This window comes from Fulmarus glacialis, unplaced genomic scaffold (assembly GCF_000690835.1).
Source record: "Fulmarus glacialis isolate BGI_N327 unplaced genomic scaffold, ASM69083v1 scaffold4949, whole genome shotgun sequence".
Classification (NCBI taxonomy): domain Eukaryota; kingdom Metazoa; phylum Chordata; class Aves; order Procellariiformes; family Procellariidae; genus Fulmarus; species Fulmarus glacialis.
In genome coordinates, this window is record NW_009235064.1 from 1 (window position 1) to 13,232 (window position 13,232).

At 39.9% G+C, this 13,232-nt stretch overlaps 1 protein-coding gene across 1 annotated transcript in view; it reads right to left on the bottom strand.

Moving 5' to 3' along the window:
• Positions 1–3,216: 3,216 nt before the first annotated feature.
• TRMT1L (tRNA methyltransferase 1 homolog (S. cerevisiae)-like) overlaps positions 3,217–13,232 on the bottom strand; it is a 16,055-nt gene continuing 6,039 nt past the window's right edge. The window contains exons 6-15 of the mRNA XM_009585855.1: positions 12,375–12,498; positions 11,218–11,297; positions 9,887–10,133; positions 8,718–8,930; positions 7,279–7,469; positions 5,852–5,930; positions 4,892–5,058; positions 4,170–4,229; positions 3,650–3,776; positions 3,217–3,532 (exon numbers count right to left, since the gene is read on the bottom strand). Coding sequence (XP_009584150.1) covers positions 3,217–3,532; positions 3,650–3,776; positions 4,170–4,229; positions 4,892–5,058; positions 5,852–5,930; positions 7,279–7,469; positions 8,718–8,930; positions 9,887–10,133; positions 11,218–11,297; positions 12,375–12,498 — 1,604 coding nt within the window. The remainder of the gene's footprint in view (positions 3,533–3,649; positions 3,777–4,169; positions 4,230–4,891; positions 5,059–5,851; positions 5,931–7,278; positions 7,470–8,717; positions 8,931–9,886; positions 10,134–11,217; positions 11,298–12,374; positions 12,499–13,232) is intronic.

Consider the following 13,232-nt stretch of genomic DNA (forward strand, 5'->3'; position numbering starts at 1 on the left):
TAGTTGTTTGATTAAACCATTGATTGCACTGTGACTCTTTAGTGCTATAAACTATTTTATTTTCAAAATGACTTTACTCTTCCGCCTTTTAAAGCCATGTTATTTCTTAAGTACGTAACCTGCATTAGGTACGGGTAAGCCTAATAGCTCTAGTATCCCGCTAAAGTCACACTGAAATTCTCCAATTGACAATAAAAGCAAAAATGTTATTAACAACCTACTGGAAATTCCAGTGCTGCTTCCTCTTATAATTTATAAAAGAAACCCTTTGGACAGTTTTTGTTTGTGGCTATGCAGAGGGAAGGGTGAGCAGGCGCAGCTGACCTCTGCCGGCGTCGGCCTGAGTTGCCTCTGGCCCTGAGGGCTGTTACAGGCCACTGAAACCAGCTGAGCTCCTGAGCGCGTTACGTGCCTCGAGGGAGGAACAGGCACATGGAAGATCGCAGGTCTTCTGGTGACCCGCCATGGGCGCTGCTGTTCTAATTGGATCCTGTAGCCCGAGAAACGGGATGAAGGATTTTCACAGCACTCAGGTTAAACCCAGCAACTTTGGTTGCATTTAATTGTATATTAAGCAGCTTCAACAGAAAACACTTGGGGGAACTGTAACAAATGACTTGGGTTGAGGTACATCATTAGCTAAAAAGGGTTAGAGGTGCTACTGTACTACCCACACTGGTAGCTAGATCATATCCTAAAACTTCAGTTTTCCATCATCCTCTGGTGTTTGTCCTCCAGCACGCTGATCAGCTGATAACCTAATACTGATTTCAGGACCCTAATGGTTCCAGCAGTTAATCAGTTCTGATCTTCTGTTCAGCACAAGCCCCTGGCAGTAACACCTTGATCCGACACCTTGATCCGTCATTAGCGATAGTTGCCAGGCCCTCTGTGCCAAGTACTGCGCCACGCACCAGCTCAGGCCTGGCGGTACAACGTGGGCCAGCTCTAAGAATTTAAAGAGAATCAGCAGTAATCTTGCCACCAGCACCTGCATTATCCTAATTTATTTACTACTGTATTTACTACTGTAACAGCCAACCGTGGCAATATGGATTCCCCGAGCTGCTCAGTGGGTCACACTGTTGTGCACAGAGCGCTCTGCGCTGCTGCGCTGTTGGTGACTTGTTTTGAGAGACAGCCCCGCAGACTGCTGTGTTCCCCAAATCCCGTTTCCATACAGCACGAGGGCAACATGCTAGTCATACCTTCTAGTAGAATCAAGAAATAACAAAGAGAAGCCCCCAAACAATGGCCTTGAACCAATTAACTCATTATTGCAGGACTGGCCCTACCTGATGAACAACTGAGACAACTATTGAACAGAAAGAATTCTCGCGGTCCTGAGTTACAAACACCCCTTCTGCGGGTCACTTACAACAGGCGGAACTCCTTGTCCCAGGTCATAACGGCTTCTGGCCATCTGACAGAGGAAAAAAGCCCAATTGTGTGGACAAGCCTGAACTTCCCTTGCTCTGCCCCTCCTTGTGCACAGCCGCGAGCACCAAGGAGGAGTTGCTTTGACTTGGAAAAGATGCACAATGCCTTCCGTTACTTAGGAGGAGCTGTAAAAGTAATCAAAAAATATTTCCCACAACAGGCTGCAGTTAAAAGTTTCTTTTTAGCCTACTTTATTGTAATTGGAACATTCTCTTTTGCCCCAGTTAACCGACTTCATGACTGATTCTATCCCACTTACATTAACACTGAAGTGAGCAGCGTGTTATCTGCAAGCAAAGCCTTCCAACAGTCTTAAAAAAAATAAATGTCACTTAAAAAAAAAAAATGCTTAGTTCAGAACAACTAAGGAACACTAACTTTTCTTTCTCCTTCCATTTATCTTTCCAATTTGATCCCAAGTTATCTTTGGAAAAGAACTACAAGCACTAAATTTTTGAAGGAAACTTAGTTTGTTGCTGTATCACTGCTGAAGTGCAATCTATTATCCCTTTAGTGGTCTCCTCTTTTTTTTAATTAGGACAGAATGAAAACAACTCATTACCAAAGCAGTCCTGAATTTAAGATGGTGTAAGAGGCAGTAACTTAATTCTGGCCTGATAGGAGCTAGCAAGTTTTGCCTAATCAGGAGTGTATCATCAGTCACGTTACTCCTGGTCGGCGCTCAGTGAGAGAGAAGCAATACTCTTACTGCAAAGTTTCAGAGACGGATAAATACGAGTAATAACCCTCATGTTCTGCTCTTAGATAAACCTAACATGGGGGCCAGGTTGAACGCCAAACCTGTGAAAAAATGGAACAGCTAGTTCAATTGTGATAGCTGTTCCCAATTCAAGTGAAACAGAGAGGTAGCTGAACAAAGTTTGGGGGGAAGAAAGGACAAAGTCAAGCTTATTTGGCTGGAATGCTGCCTTATATTTAAGGAAACCAGAACCGACTACCAACACACAGCATCTTTGCTCCTTCACAGAAGAGATCTTTTTAACAGCTAAAATTGTATTACTGACAAATAATTAATAGCAAAATGTCACCTAGAACTTCAACTTGCGGTGCCTTGTCACTGTACCTTTTTGCAGTGCACAGCCAAATGTAATCTCTGAACAAACAACTACCTAGGGTGACTAACACAGTTCACTAAAGTTTGGTTATAAACTGAAGCTTAAGTAACAGTCTTGGAACCATCCTGTTCTGTTCTCACTTGCGTTAGGTCCTTGCTTGTAGGCAGAACTATGAAAACAGAACTGAATGCCAAATGACACGTGCAATCTGGAGTTAGAAGCACCGAGTCAGGACTTCATGGCTTGCTAAACTCAGATCATGTTTTATCCTGTGATGTTTTATCCTCTTAACATGACCTCCCTCTGAATGGTAACCAGTCAGGTTTTAGGAATGATTCATTTTAGGAATATTCTGTTTCATGTTAACCTCATGTTCAGAAATGCTTAAGACTTTTGGCCCCAACCACCCCTCTGGGTTCTGTGCTAGCAGTAAGGCTTTCACAGAGACTCGGCAGCAGCCACAATACCTCAGTGTGGAAGTGGGGGTGAGCCTAAAAGCAAGTAACTGTCTCAGAGACCTTAACCACACACGCTGTGATCAGGGGTAAGTTCTGCTACATAATTCTAAAACGTCTTTTCAAATTAAAACAGCAGGCAACTCAAATTTTCAAAATCCAGTTTGGTAAGAAGTACTGGCTTACTTGAAAAGGGTGTGCTTGCAAGTCTGTAATATCCTGATCTATGAACAAAATGATTTGTGTTAATCGGCCACACAGTGGGTAGGGTAGTCTTTTGTGAACGTGGCGGCAGCGACTCCAGATTTATCGTCTTCCAGAAACTCGGCATCTTCTGCCTTGCCGTCTGCAGCAGCTTGAACCTGTTCTCCTGCCTGGACGTCTTCAGCTAGATGGACAGGGCCCTCTGCCTGCCCCCCCGTGTACGTGGGAGTGCTGTACTTCATAAGAATAGTCTTAAATTGTGCCAAGGGCGCATTCGTGCGAACTCCCATAGGATCAAAGTGGGTTCTGCTTACTCTGTATCCAGCTTTGGAGAGATACTTTAAGAACTTATTTAACCTGAAAAAAAAAACCCCAACATTTAAAAAGGAGTTAATGCTAATAAGGCTGATTCAATACAAATTATGTATCAGTTGCCATAGCAATATAAGACTGGAACTTAAACAAAAACCTTACTTTGGCATGTTCATTCCTTTAATACTGTGTCTGTGGATATTGTAGTAAAATGCAGGGTGCTCAGCACTGTTCTCAGATTTTTGTCGCTTGGCTGCATTTCGAATCACCTCATCACTTTTTCTTTTTCCTGGACCACAAAAAATTCCAGTGAAACCAGTGAATATTCAGTGAAACCACAAAAAACGCCAGCGAAGCCAAAGACAGTACGTACAAAAAAAAGCCACATAGCAACCACACCTTTGTGTCTGCTTGTATAAACTAGTATTTTGCAGAGTTAAAATCTAGCCTGAATTTAATTAACATGCCATTTTCAGTAGTAAAAAGTGAAGTCAAGAAGGCTTCATGGAGTATTTCGCATTCTGCTTTTACCAGTGAATGTGATTCTGGATGAAGGTCAAGTAAATCCTGAGTACCAGTATTGTTAAACATAAAAAAATGTGAACACTAGGTTGGCTTCGCCATCACTTAAACTATAGCTTAATTTGAAACTGCTAGAGCTACACCAAAATGATCTACTTACCATGTACCAAGTAGGATTCTGCAGAAGTATTTGGTGTTTTAATATATACGCCACACTCTTCTAGAATACAATTAAAAGTCAAAATTAATTCTACTGTAAGACAGCAAAATGGCAAAATGCCTTGGTTAAACAGAAAGAAAGAATACCACATTCTGTCCTCAAGAAGGAAGTGTAATAAGAAGCGTACATATGGGTAACTTCTACTTACAGTAACTTGAATTTAGAGGAGATAGTGAAAATACAGTTTCATTTAATACTAGAACAGCATTCCCGTACAGAAAGACATTTCTTTTGGCACACTGATTTGCAATCCCTGCCGAGTACGCAGAGCATGACAGCTGGAGTCCTCCCTTCCTAACAACACATGCTCTCGGGTTGGGATCGGGGTACGCCAAAGAACGAGCAGACGCCGAGTATTTCCATCTCCTTCAGGGAACAGGCTGGATTTCATGGCAGTCAATCTGCCTGTGTTATGTTTATTTGGTTTATTGGTCATACTGATTAAAGATATCTAAATCCAGCGCTCTGCCTCTGACAGACCCTACTCCTTTTGCAGCACCAAAGACCATCTGACAAGAGCTGACAAGTCCCTCACTGCATTCAGAGCAACAAACATTTTCTTGTCCTTTTTGTGTGTACACTGCTGCTAGTAGTAAGTTATCAAAGAGCAGTACCTCTCTAAATCACCACAAGGCCAGCCTTTTTGTGACCATTTTTCTTACCTTGTTTGTTCTCATCATAAGGACTATGGGTAGAAAAATGTTTTAAAGTTGTGCACTCAGCTTCATAAACTAATGTCTTCAAAAGTGGCTGAGCTTCGTCCAAACCATACTGGAGAGCCTCAAACAGCATTCTTCTGAGGAATCCCGTGTTAAAGAGGGCTCCTGACCTATGAAATACAAGACGTGAAAAGTTAAGACTTCTTAATGAAAGCAAAAATGTTGCTCTAAAAATCTCTCACCCAAGTTGATCAGCAATTATATTACACCAAAGTGCTGCATCAGGCCGACTATGTTCTTAATTTAGTGATACTGAATTGCTTTGTTTCCAATGACAGTAACATTGGTCTCGTGTTAAAAATCATGATCTCAACAATGGCAATTTTATTTCCACCACTGACTTGCCCTACTATGCTGAGAAAGTAATTTAACCCCCAGAAGAAAGGTACTGTCAATTGTCAACCGTTTTTAATACTGCTTTGAAATGGTTAAAAGACTTAACAAAAGGATTTATTCTTGTTTCTCACAAGAGAAAATTCTAAGTATTAATTATCAAGCAGTGTGTTATTTACTACCGTCAGCACAGGTAAGGATTTGTTAAACAAATTCTCCACAAGTATCAAGTAATAAACTGTTGCTTAACATTTGGCAACTAGAGGAACACACAGCCAGGTTCTCCTGTGCAGGACGTATTACATAAGTTGCACTGAATGGGAAATCTAAAGCAAATTTATTTTTATTTATTAATAAAATAAACTCTATGAACAAAAGCAAAAACTGAATGCCCTACTAAATTAAAATCAATTAGATGTTTCCTAGATTCCGCCTGATTGCTATACCACCTTTTGTAGTGCTAAAATACGCAGCAGACTTGCATGGATTATTATATGACTGAACAGCTGACCTCCAGAGGTCCCTCCAACCTAAATTATTCTCCGATCCTGTATTGTGTTCTGTACTTACCAGAGAGGACCAAGAACTACTGCCGTCTTCCCAGGCATACTGCCGTGACAATCACAAGGCAGCTGCTGATAAGGGTTTTCTACAACAGAAAAACAGGATTTAAGTTGTTTTGAAATAGTCAGCAATGCCTACTTTACTGGAGAGAGATGACATAGATATGAAGTAGTAGCTTATTTCAGTGGAGGTATTTGGAAGGGCAAGCAACAGCAGAAGTGTGACACCGTTCTCACTTCTGCCAAGCAGTGCTTATGAGAATTTAGTGATTGATGACTTGATCTTTAATCATTGTTAAAACATTGAAGAAAAAAAAAAAAGCCACATAACTTCCTATGTTTCTTGGCAGATTTCAAGTAACAAGGAAATTGTTAGCCCTCCTATGCTTATATAAGTAGCTGTCCAGGTTAACAGTAAATATCAACAAAAAAAATTTCATTCAGCCAATTACATCTACAAAATACAGCCCACCTACAAGTTTTTAAAGCCGTAAGTCAGCTCGCTTGCAACTAACACATTAAGTAAACAATTCATTTACTAATTAAGATCTTTACCATAACACTGTACTTACCGGTTACTCATTCCTGTTCTTAAAACTTTATCTAATTTTTTTTAGTAACAAACTCATTGCATGCTCACGCACCTGACTGAGCCAGGCACTCACAGACACCACCAGTTACCAGTTAGTAGGGAGGTACCCAAGAACCTGTAACTTTGAAATGAGGTTTCTCCTTTTATAGTCATTCAGACTATCATCTGGCTAGTAGCTACCTCCTAGCTTAATTTGCGTCTCCTACCTCTGCTAACTCGTGTACAGAGACAGCCCACAAACAGCTGGTTTTTAACTTAGAGGCTGCCTTCATTTACCACCAAGCGTTAGATGAATTTCAGGAATGTTGCATACCTTTCCTACCACACCTGCCGAGATACTTCCATCAGGCATTGACAGATACTGCCCAAGGCCGGGCAGAATACACCCTCATCTGAGGGCGAAGTGATACTGTTTAGTCCACGACATTTTAAGATAACTGAAATGAACAGCAGAAAAGCAATCTGACACCAAAATCCATCAAGCTGCCGCTGTATGGAGGAACTGAATGGTAGCAAAGACTGTCCCACTCGTCATGCCCTTCACTGACAGGATAGATCCATGGGCATATCGGGCATCCTGGCAGCTTCAGCAGCTACAGCTGGAATATGTCCTGCCTACAAACAAGTCCAGTCCATTTACAGCAAAACCCCTGCAGACAACTAATCTAACCCACTACCATAAAGCATGGTACCTTCTCCACCTCACATAATACACTCATTGTTACATTAAAGGAAATCATTACTTTACTAAAGGGCTGTAAATATAAACAAGGCCTAAACAAGCACAAAACGGAGACACGGGAATCAGACCTTCTACAAAGTACAAAGGAAAATCCATTTACCTTCTACCATATTACCCTCTTTCTGAAAAATTCTCTCTTCGCACCACTGGCAATGGATGAGGTATCTTATTTTCTTTGCCGAATCATCCGCCGGAGATGGTCCCCTTAAAACTCTGACCACTACTAGAACAAAATGTTCTAGAGCTACTGCGAGTAAAACTTCAATGCCTTTGTTACAGCGAGCTGCAGCTCTATGAAGGAAAAACAAACACAAAACCACATTGTACTGAAATGAGCAGACTAAGATTGCCACGGACACCTGAACCTGCTGAAAGATTCTTGAGGTCATCCACCTTCTAGAAAGAGATACTAAAGATCTGAGAAAGCGATCAGGAGAAAGTTCTGTTTCTTAAGTGCCTAGTTTTGCCTACTTCCTGTAAGGCTAAGCAAATCTTCTTTTACTTCTTTTTATCATGTCTAGAAATATTGGTCTGCCATCTCCATCATCTTTCTATCCAAATACCTACCTATTGCCAGGATATTGTAAAAAAAATATAAACAACTAAATGAAAATCTGAGAAAGTAGAAATCTAGAGGGACACACATGATGGTAAATCATCGAATGTTAATTAAATACGGACTGTGGGAAGTGAGCAGTTCCTGAATAGGTAAGCATTGAGAAGGATTAAGAAATCTTTAGGGGAGTTGGAGCATGTAACCCAGAACACAATTAAAACTTTGCTTGAGCAGCATATCTGTATCTAAGCATATTCTGCAGGGAACAACTTCACATATCCAGGGAGCTAGAGAAGTAAAATCTAAACATATCCAGGTCGGTATTTTTGCTCTGGCATTCTGGAGACCTCTGCACACTTTATTTCATCCCCCTGTCTTTCCTGAGCAGTTGTCCCATCCTCTTGCCTGTATCTTTTTTTCCCCAATTAAGGACAGGTTTTACGTCTTCATTTATCTAACAGACTGAATTTACTGAGCATATCTATATGCAAATGACTAATTTCAAAAGTTAGTAATTACATTTATCTTAACCTCAAGCATGAGGATCTGAAGCAAACATCAGTTTCCATTGAAGCAAGTCTAACTGTAATGCTTAACTAGAAGCTGTTCAAGCAGTTATAATTAATATTTACAAAGTCCTATGCAGCACTAAAATGACCACAAAATTGACGGAGAGGAATAAAAGTCTGCAGATAGGCAAGTTTGGGTAATACTTTTTACATTACCATCCCTCCCCACCACCAAAAAAACCTCCCCCCCATCCCAAACTCCCCCCCTATTTATGGATTTTCACCTTGCTCAGTCTTCTAGTTTAAAATTTACATTATCCCACAGCAGCACACAAAATATGAAACATTAATTTTGTATCAAGAAGTCTGGCTTTTAGAATTAAGGAAACTGGACCTACAGCAGCAGTCTTAAGTTCTGTATCACTTTTCTAGTGAGTTTCTACCAGAATTTGAGCAATTTTGTTTTAGCAGTACCTTGTCACAGCAGCAATTACTATTCTGGCTGCCAGTTCCTTGTAGTACTCCGTTCTGACAATATTACATCCATAATGACGCAGGGCAACGTGTTGAGCCTTCGCATACAGAGAACTGATGTCTGTGGACGTCAATGACACAATTCCAAGATTTCTCACATTTCTAAAGGCAGAATCCAGGTAATTCACAGAAGTTCCAAAGGGGTCCAAATGGCTGAAAAGAAAGGAATCCCTCTGAGGATCTATAGATGCTCAAGAGTTTAGCTCTAATCTCAGGAAAACACTATTTTGTAAGCTTCACCTACGTTCATATTTAAAACAAAATGAGAAAACAGGACTAAAATTTACAGCACACCTCTCATGAATTACTCTGAAATACTTAAGCGTCAGATTGCAAGAGCCAGGGCAGCACTGTGCTGGAAAAAACCACATCACCACAAAGCCAGCAAGTTGGGGGTTTTTTTGCATCCTGACCCACTGACTAATTCAAGTTACAAGAACATTGGCCTGATGCTTACCTTCAACCTTAAAACAAAGTGAAGCTTCTAAAAACAAAAATATCTTCAAATGTATGCATTCCAGTTTATGTACTAAATTATTAGACTAATTTTCAGCCTGAATACCTGCTGCTTAATTAGCTTAGATCTGGATGTTAATCAACAAAAAAAAAAAAAAAAATCCAATCACTTATTTTGATGTCTGCATAGGTTTTGAATGTATGCATCTATAAACCCAACTTGGAAGAATTGGCCTACTTTAATTGAAAATGAATACACTGCAAAATGGATTAAAGCAAGAGATGTGATAAAGTCCTAGACAACAATATGCAAAAGTATAAATTTTCAACTAACTGAAAGTTTTAAGGGGGGTGGGAGAGGGGGGGAAGATATACCAAAAACAGTTTGGTTTAAAATTTTCATGTACGTTTACAGTCCAATCCAGATGTCAGAAGGGCTAAATATTTCTCCAGCGATTTCTAAAACATTTCAGATTAAACTTCTGTACCCACACCATTTCCAGGCCAACAGAGTTACATTTAAAATACCAAGTGACTTGACTGTTGGTTGCTTCTGTCATTCCAACCTCCCTAAATAATCATACACTGGGAGATGGGGTGGGGTGTATCATTATCAAGCCAGAAAATTATTAACAGAAACATTCAACACTTACATAAAATCAAATGATCTCAAATGCATTATAACATTGGCATCCATTTTTGTCACCTCAATGGTGTCAGTATTTTCTTCTCCATCTCCCATAGCTTCATCATTGTCTTCTTCCTTAGTGTTCAGTTTCACCTTCATTTTGTTTAAAAGGCAGTTTTCCTGAATCATTGTCACAGAATTTTCATTACAATCATTAATTGTAACTTTCACAGAACTTCTGAGATGCTTTGCCCATTGTAATCCCATTATACCTAAGGAAAGACAGAATTGTAACTCCGTGACAGAATAAGGAGTTGGTTTCTGGGTCGCTGAACTTGCTAAGAAAAAAATTCATCCTTTTAAATGCTTATAATACAGAAGTGTGTGTGATGCAAATTTTGTCACGTTCCTGCAAAAATGTGTTGGTGACCTTCTGCCTCAGCACAGAATGACAATGGGGTATGGAAAGGGACAGTCTATTTGTCACTATGTTACACGATAATTGGGCCTATAGACCGAAGACCTGTGATTTTTGCAGCAAGCTGGACCCATAATCTGAGGAAAGCCCCTTGCCTTGGCTTGTTTAGCACTCCAGTGTAAGCAGACAAGACTCCTGTGACAGACCACAGTAAAACACAAACACGAGAACAGGTACTGTGAAGATTTTTAGGCTGCCTCCAAATGTTTATTGCTGACTTTTGTAGTGAAGTCCATGATTACACTGTAGAAGTGCAGGTCAGGATGCACTTGTGAAGTCTAGCCTAGTTCAAAATGGTGATAAATTCATTATCAAGAACTTTTATGCAAAATGCTGAGCAGTAACAGCTGTTCTCAACTATGACCTTAAGTTTACAGTAGCTGGCTGATGAGGCAGCAACCCAGATCTCTTCAGATTTTTGTTCCAGATGGTTAATAGACACTGATGTAACAACTTTACATTTAGTTCATGTTCAGAATTTCTGTAATCAATTAAGAGATGATTCTGATACAGAAGCTTGGATTCATCACCGTTTTTAAACCACAGGTTTTTACAGCCAAATTCCACAGCCACGGAGTCACAAGGGATCTGTGACCTTGGACGCAAGTTTAGGAAGATGCCATTTCACGGACATTAAGGCAACCGATTTTAAGGAGACCACTAAACTTTGATTTAATGTTATTTACAGTCTTTTCAAAAGGCCTAATACCAGGCTCTCGAAGGCTGGGTTTTTTATGTGGAAGCTAATGACTGCCTGTCTAAGGAAGAAAATTATTGTGTACCTCACGTTATTTTGAATATGCGATGTCAGTTACTACTGACTTCTGCAGCTTCATACTATTGGATATTAGCCAAGAGATTAAAGAAATGGACTTTACCAGTGGCACCAAAAGCATCCAAACATTCTATCGGTTTACGTTCCTCAGCTAGAACGGCTAGTGCGCAGAATATCAATTGCCTTGAAAATAAAAAAGAATGGTCACAGTAAGTAAGTTGAGAAAATATTTTTCCTTCCTTCTCCTCATTTATTTCCCTTGAACATAATACTAGAACATTTAAGCTAAACTCTACCTTTTACATGGAAGAATTGTAAATCAAAAACCTCAACTACCCTTAAAAGTTTAATTCTACAGCAGGATATTCATAAGCTAAGATCCTGAATCAACATACCAGTTACTCTAACACTGGAAAAAGTGGCTAGCATTCAAAAGCAAATAGTGTTTTTCTTACTTTCCTAGCACAATCTGACACTACCCTACTAATGGCTCTGTGTTTAAAAAGATGTCAGAAATTACCGTAGAGCAACGAAATTCTACTGTGTTGAGGAACAGGCCTTGTTCTTTCAGGCACAGCCATAACCTTAGTTGCAACAGCCTTCTTCAGAGGCGTGCCTTAGCTTTCACAGATGTATCTGAGCTAACTTTAAACCCAGAAGCTCAAATATTAACAGCACTGAGAACATGAGGGGTCAGCACAGGCTGAAGCGCAGTCCCATGCATTGGTGTCAATGCTCGCACCTTTCAGTTGTGGTACAGACACCATTTCTGACTCTCCTTAAAAAAAGACAATGTTTCTTCCTTCATCTTTTTTAATGCAAACAATAGGAAGACACTTAAGAGAATCTGAGTCCCAAGAGAAAAAGGCCTAGAACATGAAAATTGTAAATTACAGGTATGCTGCTGTTCAGTTAGAGAAGAGAGAGCAGTGACTATCGACAGTATCTTGTGGAGATCCACAGAAAAAACGTCTTAAGTGTATACAATCAAGTTAGGTTTCAAGTGCACTCCTTCCAAATCCTGTTCTTCTCCATAAACTACTCATTACAGAAAAATACTTAATTGCTTCAGAAATGACAATATTTCCCATATAGTGTTCTTTGGTTTAAATATTATTTGTCAAGAAGAGTCTTCTGATGGAAAACTATTTCTCCTGCCCTCTGAATGAAAGTTTCGCAGGGCTTTTCAAAACGCATCAGTATTTTTCACTACAAACTTACCACCCGTCTGGTGCATCCTCCCACTCCCTGTTCTCTTACCTGTTGAGTTTCATTTTAGGATTAAAATAGGAATCTGTTTTCTGAGGTGTGGAGTAGTTGGGAAGAACCTGCACATCTGTGGCCGACTCTTTCAGCACTTCATGGGAAGACTTGGGAGCAGGAACTAAAACAAAGTAATTGTGGAGGAAGGAAAGAGTTAGTGAGAATTGAAACTAACATTAGCACATTTGATAAATTAAATTGAAAATTTGCTCCCATATAGCAAGAAGTCTGGGTTATGCTGTAATCCAACTAGCACATGGATCAGTTAACAAGTATGTGGGGGAAAAAAAGCAGGCAACAATTTATGTTCTAGTCCCAAGAGTGGCAGATAAGGATCAAGCTCTATCACAATTTTCTTCCCATAAAACATCAAATTTGTTTCTCAGTTGGACTCCTATGTATCCACTCAAATTTAAGAAAGCAAGCCCCTGAGCCTGAGGCTTAGCAGCACATTTGTTTTGCATGTTCAAACATAAAACATTGCTAATTAATTAAAACCTTATTAACATAGTCCTGAATGTTTATCAACGAACTGCAAAAATCCCTCAAAATCCTCGATCTAATCTCTGTAAGTTATCAAACAGCTTCATGAAATGTGTATAGACAGCACAAGCATAGGGACAATTTCAGCACTTAACCTTTGTATAAAATAGTCTGTGGCAAAACAAGCTTTCTGATTTGACGGCTGCAAACACATGCTGTCATTCCTCTGAGCAATTTATCCCCAGTCTAACAGTAGCAAAATTTACTCAGGAACAACCAGGGAAAATTTGTTGGCTATCAACTAGATACCTTTCAGTGCTCAGCCTGCCTATCTCTCAGTGCTTTCAAGCACACAGGTTGCATATCTGCGAA